The following is a 7,896-nucleotide window of genomic DNA, read 5'->3' on the forward strand; positions in this document are numbered from 1 at the left end:
CTCATAACACACATGGGGGTGATTCGGATAGCCCTCTTGGTCCTCTACCTCCCAGCTTTCGTTCATCACTACTTTTTGGGACACCCTGTATAGGAAATGTAAAGAATGTTAATAAATCAAATTATTTGTTAAGGGTAACATTTTTATTTAGTTAGTCTTATTATCTACTAGCTTTCCGTCCGCGGCTTCGCCCGCTTTGTCTAAAACATAATAAATTATATACTAAGACCTTCTTCTTGAATCACTAAACCTTTTAAAGAAAACCGCATCAAAATCCGTTGCGTAGTTTTAAAGATTTAAGCATACACAGGGACAGAGAAAGCGACTTTGTTTTATATTATGTAGTGATGAAGACAAATTTAGGCTTATCAAGTACAGAGCTGAAATAAAAAAAAATAAGTACAAAATTTGTATAAAATTTATTGCAGTCATGTGTTTTACACTATCACTTTACTTAAGACTTAGGACAAACAAATTTATATCTAATTTACAGCCAATTGTTCACAACCAAGAAAATCTTTTCAAACACATTTAAAATACTTCAATAAAGTATTTAGAACAATTATTATAATCTGTAAAATGTAACATTCATTTATCGATACAACATCAGACTGAATCTCCAATCAAACTTTAAGTCCAAAACGTAGTTTTACCTCCTAAATCTATCAAAAAACAACCATAAACATTTCCCTCCAAAATTCTAACCTCAAAATTACTCCGACACAGCAGCGCCATCATTATAATTCCATTCGTGGACTGGAAAATACATTTGCATCAGCGTTTCATAGATATCAACGTCGATCGGCATAAATGTACAGAATATAACCCTCTCTACATCTTCATTTTCTTCTAGAAACTTTCTGGTTGTTCTTAGAGCTATATGAGCGGCTAGACGATTGGGGAAGCCATATATACCCGTAGAGATACAGGGAAAAGCTATGGACGTGATACGATTCTGGTTTTGGAGGGAAAAACATTTCTCGTAACACGATTGGAGATTCGATGCGGAGCCGTTCTGTGGGCCCACTGTGTGTATTACGTCTGAAAATAATAATTAAAACAGGTTTTATATTTCGTTTACACTTTGTTGTGATTTAACAAATTTTACTGTGACAGAAGGTATTATTTTTGAGTGCGTCTGTGTGTATGTATTCTAATGTATATTTCTTTGGCACGTCCTAGAAGCAAGAGCCTCAACGGCTTGTCGTATTTTTATGTGTCAATTGATTAGAAAATAAAAATAGTTAAATATGCAGTGTTTTATAATCTATACTTATAAATATTATAAAGCTGAAGAGTTTGTTTGTTTGAACGCGCTAATCTCAGGAACTACTGGTCCGATTTGAAAAATTATTTCGGTGTATAGCTCATTTATCGAGGAAGGCTATTGGCTATATATCATTACGCTAAGACCAACAGGAGTGGAGCCACGCGCGTACACGCCGCGAAGCGCAGCTAGTACATATATCTTATTCAATGTTTTGACCTTGTGTGTTCAATTGCAGGAAATTATCATCAAATATAGGTAGGTACTTATAAATACATTGAAATAAACAATAACCATTCTTATCAGGAATATCATACCTTTTTTATAGACTCAATGCATTTGTGTTTTTATGATATTTCTTATCATTGGATAAAGTGATTTTGTATAGCAGTTCAGAATCTGTTTCTTTATAAATTAATTTGTTTTGAAAATTTTAAGATAGATACAGTTAATACGGTACGTGAAATCCGAATACGTGAAATCCGGTTCCGGTAGTCTATCTGTCAATACGTACGTTAGTAAGCTCCGTGATTAAAAATCGAAAACAAGTGCACAAGATCAAAAAACTCGTGAAATTTCGGTGTTTCGTAATTAGTAAACCATCAAAACCTAGAAGAAAGTGGAGAATTTGCAGAAGGGGCTAAGATTAATGCGAAAAAGTGCAGTGAATACTCATTGTGACATATCATAACAATTCATGCTAAGTGAAGTTAGTCGCTAATCAATCTGTCATCCATCAAGCATACCAACCTAACAGAAAGACAGTTTACAAGTGTTGCAAGCAAAAAATTATTAAATATACGAAAAGGGTTACCACTACAAATTAGAAAAATTCCCACAAATTCTTAGTGTTGCAAGTTAAGAATTAACAAAGAAAAATAGGGAAAAACAATTGCAAAAATAAAAATAAAAATGAACGAACAGATGGAATTACTATTTTCAAAATTGGACGCGAAGCTAGATGAAAAACTCAAACAACAAACTCTTACGCTTACAACAGCAGTTACGAAAAATGTCATGGAAGTAATTGATGAAAAGATGAAAACTTTAATGGAAGAAAACGTTCATTTAAAATCTAAAATAACGAAACTGGAACACAGAATAACTAACTTGGAAAATGACAAGCGGAAAAGCAACCTGATATTTTTTGGCGTCGATGAAAATGGAAAAAGAGAAGCAGAACTTGTTGACTACATTAAAGATATCATCGAAGAAGCAGAAGTACATCTAGACAGCCACGAAATAAAGAACATATACAGAATTGGAGCGAAAACCAGCAAAAATCGCCCTGTGGTAGTTACATTCTCTACTATGTGGAAGAAACATCTAATATTAAAATCAAAATCAAAACTACCACCAGGCATCTATGTCAAAGAGGACTTTCCCAAAGATGTCCTTGAGGCTCGGAAAAAACTACAGTCCAAAGTTGAGGAAGAATGGAAAAAGGGAAACATAGCTTTTATGAGAGGAGACCAGCTTGTAATTAAAAAGCAAAAAGACAATCAGCGTGAAAAAAGGAAGAGAGACAAAACTGTATCCCCCAACTTACCAACGTTGAAAAAACCGAACACGCATAACGAGCTCGAGAACAAAGCAAATAAAGCAAAGAGTACGGGGCAAAAAGACATATTGAAACCAAACATATTACAGTACATGGGTAGAGACAGAACTACATCAACCTCAAACTCAGAAAGTTCAAAAAACTAACAAGCTCACACAATAAACTTAAACAAAAACCAACAACTAGAACCGGAAATTCAAAACAAAAACAGGAAAAACAACCATTTAATAATTTTAAAAAATACTTAAAAAAATCCTTCCCACCACGGTTGGTCGCCGAGGGAAGTGTAGACCATAACCCTCCAGATTATTATAATTATAATAGAAAAATAAATAGAATCAATATTGCAACATTAAACACAAGAACTCTAAGAACACAAGATACACTTGCAGAACTGAATATTGCCATCCAAGAGATAAAGTGGGACATACTAGGAATCAGTGAAATGAGAAGAGAAGGCGAAACGATATGTGAATACCAAGATTACATATTGTTTAACAAAGGCGAAAAGGGAGGCAAAAGAGGAGTTGGATTCCTCATAAAGACGACTCTGAAAAAACAAATACAAAACATCTATGGTATCTCTGAAAGGATAGCAGTGCTTAACATTAAATTACCAAACTATACAAAGACTTGGACTATCATTCAAGCATATGCACCAACTGAGCAAGCTGCAGAATCAGAAACAGAGTCCTTCTATGCCGACCTGGCAAAAGTTATCAGGAATTATACAAACAACCATATCATACTGATGGGAGATTTTAATGCCCAAGTTGGGGAAAAACAAAATGAGGAGGAGTATGTTTTGGGCAGATACGGATATGGCAAAAGAAGCTCTAATGGCCAAAAGCTTGTGGAATTCTTGTTAGAACACAACCTAACTCTCCTCAGCAGTATATTCAGAAAACATCCAAAAAATAAATGGACATGGATCTCACCAGATGGCAGATATAAGAACGAAATAGATTATATGATGAGCAATTCCCCTAAGGCGTTTTCAAATACAAGCGTGATATCAAAACTAAATTTTAACACAGATCATCGGATGGTCAGAAGTACAATTCTGGCATTACCACCAAAAAAAGGAAGGAAGAACATTACCACTTATAACTCAATCCTAACCACCACGGAAAATTACAAAAGAATTGGCATGTCTATAAAAGATAGTTTTAAAGAACTAACATTTGAAAATGAAACCGACATCACAGTAAATTATGGAAAATTGGAAAAAAAACTTGCTACAACTATTAATACCAACAAAACCAAAAACAAGTACCCGCTTAGCGATGAAACCATCCAACTAATCAACCGCAGAAAATCCTTACTGGCCCAAGGAAAAAACAAAGAGAACATAAAAATAATTACTGAAATAAGCAAACAAATCAACAAAAATATGAGGAAAGACCGTAAAAATAAGAGATTAGAAGTGTTAGAGAGACAAGTAATGAGAACAGGTGGTGTAAGAAAAGCTCTAAAAGAACTGAGAGAATCAGGAAAAGAGTGGGTGCCCAAACTAAGGAAAAAAGAAGATACTATCACAAACAGGAAATGTATACAGGAACTAGCCACGACGTTCTATAAAGAACTTTACTCTAACAAAGACGCACACAACCATCCTAATTTACCACCATCTCAAAGTATAACAGCAGAAAGCATGCCAGATAGGGAACCCGATATTTTGAAGAGTGAAGTAGAAAAGGCAATAAAAAGTTTAAAAATGGAGAAAGCTCCGGGACCAGACAAAATAAGGAACGAGATGTTAAGAGGCACTATTGAAGAACTAGTACCAATACTTACCAAGATGTTCAACCAAATTTCGATATCTGGATATGTACCAACACAATGGGAAACTTCACATATAATCCTACTACATAAGAAAGGCGCAAAGGATGACATCAGTAACTACCGACCTATAAGCTTAATGTCGAATGTGTACAAAATTTTCGCAAAGGTCATTTTGGACAGGATAAGCGCAAAATTAGACGAAAGCCAACCAATAGAGCAAGCTGGATTCAGACGTAACTTTTCTACAATAGACCACATCCACACACTAAAACAGATTATTGAAAAGTATAATGAGTTCAACAAAACATTATACATAGCCTTTATAGACTATGCTAAAGCATTTGATTGTATTAGTCACAAAGCAATATGGGAAAGCTTACGAAGGCAAGGTATACCTGCTTCATATATCAACATTATTAAGAATATATATTCAAACAGCAAAGCAAAAATCCAACTGGAAGCCTTGGGTAAAGAATTCAGAATCAAGAGAGGAGTTAGACAGGGTGACCCAATGTCGCCGAAGTTGTTCTCAGCAGTTCTGGAGAACGTCTTTCGTAATCTGGACTGGGAGCACCTAGGCCTCAACGTAGCTGGAAGAAAACTAAACCACTTAAGATTTGCGGATGATCTTGTTCTTCTGGAAGAAAATCCAAAGACACTCGGGAAGATGATCAAATCTCTAAATAAAGAGAGCTCGAAAGTGGGTTTAAAAATGAACATAACAAAAACAAAACTGATGACCAACTCGGTAATGGATCCCATTGTAATCGAAGATCAACAAATAGAATATGTCGACGAATATTGCTACTTGGGTCAGATAATCTCCCCAAGAGACCAAACAACTAAGGAACTAAATAAAAGGATTGCTAATGGATGGAAGAGATTTTGGTCTCTGAAGGAAATTGTAAAATCAAAAGATCACAGCATGGCAATAAAAAGAAAAGTATTCAACACCTGTATCCTTCCTTGCATAACCTACGGCTGCGAAACATGGTCCCTTACCAAATACCATCGAGAAAAATTAGCAAAGTGCCAGAGAAGCATGGAACGGAGCATCACAAGATCAAAAAGGCAAGATCGAATCAGTAACCTGCAATTAAGAGAGAAAACAAAACTGACTGATATCCTGGAAAGAATAGACCTCCAAAAATGGAGATGGACCGGCCATATGTTGAGATCTAGACAAGAAAAATGGAGCCAAATTGTGACTAACTGGTATCCAAGAGATGGCAAGAGAAGTCGAGGACGTCAACATATGCGCTGGGAAGATGAGCTTAAACTTACCGCGGGACCCAATTGGAGGAGAGTAGCCAAAGACCGGAAACAATGGAAACTACTGGAGGAGGCCTTTGCCAGAAGGCACACTGAGCTGAGAGATATTCTATAGAAAATAATTCATACATAAAAATCACTAAGAAAATTATACAGTCAAAAAAAAACTATCCTCACCCAGTTTAAAAGGCTAAATAAATAAATAAATAAATAAATAAATACAGTTAATACACAATAATCGTTATTTTAATATGTAATTGATTTCAATTTTGAAACAAAGTAAAATTGAATCAAATACATGAATGAAACTTGAACTTACATTTTGCAGGTAGATCATATCCTCCTGTGATCTGAGCATCCCCCGTACTACAGCCACCAATTGAATTACACTCTTCCTGTGAAATAGAAATTACGAACACATTTTATGAAATAACTAGCTTTCCGCCTACGGCTTCGCCCGCGCTTTCAAAGAAAAACCTGCGTATCTCCCGTTCCCGTGGGATTTCCGGGATAAAACCTAGCCTATGTGTGAATCCAAGTTACCCTCTATATGTGTGCTAAAATTCATTGAAATCGGTCCAGTAGTTTATGCGTGAAAACCATACATACATACATACATAATTACAAACCTTTCCTCTTTAAAATATTAGTATAGATTTATATATATAGAAGAGAGAGTGACAATCTGTGGTGACAATAGTAAATAAATTCACCTCCTTTAAGTTTCTGATAAACTGTTTTCTGTGTATTTAAATGAATAAATGTGATTTTGCATTATTTTAATGAATGCTTGGAGCATTGAAGTACAATTTTTTTAACAATTTAGTTATGATTGGTGGAAAAAATTAATAAAAGTGGTATCATAAATCAATTAGGATGTAACTACATAGTATAAAACAAAGTCGGTTTCTCTGTCCCTATATCCCTATGTATGCTTAAATCTTTAAAACTACCCAATAGATTTTGTTGCGGTTTTTTTAATAGATTGATTTAAGAGATTGAGTGATTCAAGAGGAAAGTTTTAATATATAATTTATTAGGTTTTCGACAAAGCAGGCGAAGCCGCGGGTGTAAGCTAGTGTGAAAATAAACATAAATATTAATTCTAGTTTACTGGTACCTGAAGCAGTGGCCCTGCAGCTCTATGGATTGCTCCATCCACACCACCCCCAGCTTTCAAACGAGAATTTGCTGCATTCACAATTGCATCTACCTAAAAAGTTGTTTATGTTGAAAATATAATTATAAATAGTAACAGTATTGTAAACATATAGGTTTTCCTCATTGATACCCTTTGAAATTGTATTAGTCATCATTATAGTATGTATCCTCATTAAACCTTATTAAAAAATAGCAGCTCCGCGCGGTTTCACCCCCGTGGCTCCACTCCTGTTGGTCTTAGCGTGATGATATATAGCCTATAACCTTCCTCGATAAATGGGCTATCTAACACCGAAAGAATTTTTCAAATCGGACCAGTAATTCCCGAGATTAGCGCGTTCAAATAAACTCTTCAGCTTTATAGTATTAGTATAGATTAAGTTCATACATACCTCCAACTTCGTAATATCTCCTCTATATATAGAGACTTTTTCGGCTAATGCCTTATTCTTCTCAGGATCTATTTTTATCTTACGAAACTCGTTGAGGTCATCAACTGTATGTTTCTTGTTTTCCACGTCTTTGTTTTTGATAACATAACTGCACCAGGGGTCAACTTGATGGACGGTAACATAATCTCCTGATTTATAAAGTTTCCTCTTCTCTTCTATTGGTAGAGCTAAGATTCTATTCTTTTCAACCATCCACTTCGACTGCAAAGTCATTTTGTGAATAATAGAGGAAAAATAACGTTTTTGCGAGGTGAAAATGATAAGCCGGTTGAAGCTTTTCGCAAAAAATCCCATTTGTTTTTGAAATTTCGTCTGAATTTAAAAATGACAGTAACTTTTCTGACATTGATGATTGACGTATAAATATATCTCAATATTACCATATGTAAGTACCTGTT

General features: G+C 35.0%; 1 protein-coding gene across 1 annotated transcript; it reads right to left on the minus strand.

Annotated features, from left to right (window-relative positions):
- Nucleotides 1-400: 400 nt before the first annotated feature.
- Nucleotides 401-7,837, minus strand: LOC149476623 (uncharacterized). The gene is made up of 4 exons (XM_089711849.1): nt 7,439-7,837; nt 7,006-7,098; nt 6,205-6,280; nt 401-1,041 (listed from the first exon to the last, which is right to left on the minus strand). Exons 1-4 carry the CDS (start codon nt 7,790-7,792, stop codon nt 713-715), a joined length of 852 nt encoding a protein of 283 aa, XP_089567975.1. The 5' UTR covers nt 7,793-7,837; the 3' UTR covers nt 401-712.
- Between the last annotated feature and the right edge of the window lie 59 nt (nt 7,838-7,896).

The sequence above is a fragment of the Colias philodice genome, chromosome 27 (assembly GCF_061535455.1).
Source record: "Colias philodice isolate Cphi_HAF_F1 chromosome 27, ilColPhil1 Martin Lab GWU primary, whole genome shotgun sequence".
Classification (NCBI taxonomy): Eukaryota; Metazoa; Arthropoda; class Insecta; order Lepidoptera; family Pieridae; genus Colias; species Colias philodice.

Coding starts and splice junctions, on each gene's coding strand:
- LOC149476623 (XM_089711849.1), bottom strand. CDS start 7,792: ATGGGATTTTTTGCGAAAAGCTTCAACCGGCTTATCATTTTCACCTCG. Junction 7,099..7,438: donor GAGATATTACGAAGTTGGAG/GTATGTATGAAC, acceptor ACAACTTTTTAG/GTAGATGCAATTGTGAATGC. Junction 1,042..6,204: donor ATATGATCTACCTGCAAAAT/GTAAGTTCAAGT, acceptor TATTATTTTCAG/ACGTAATACACACAGTGGGC.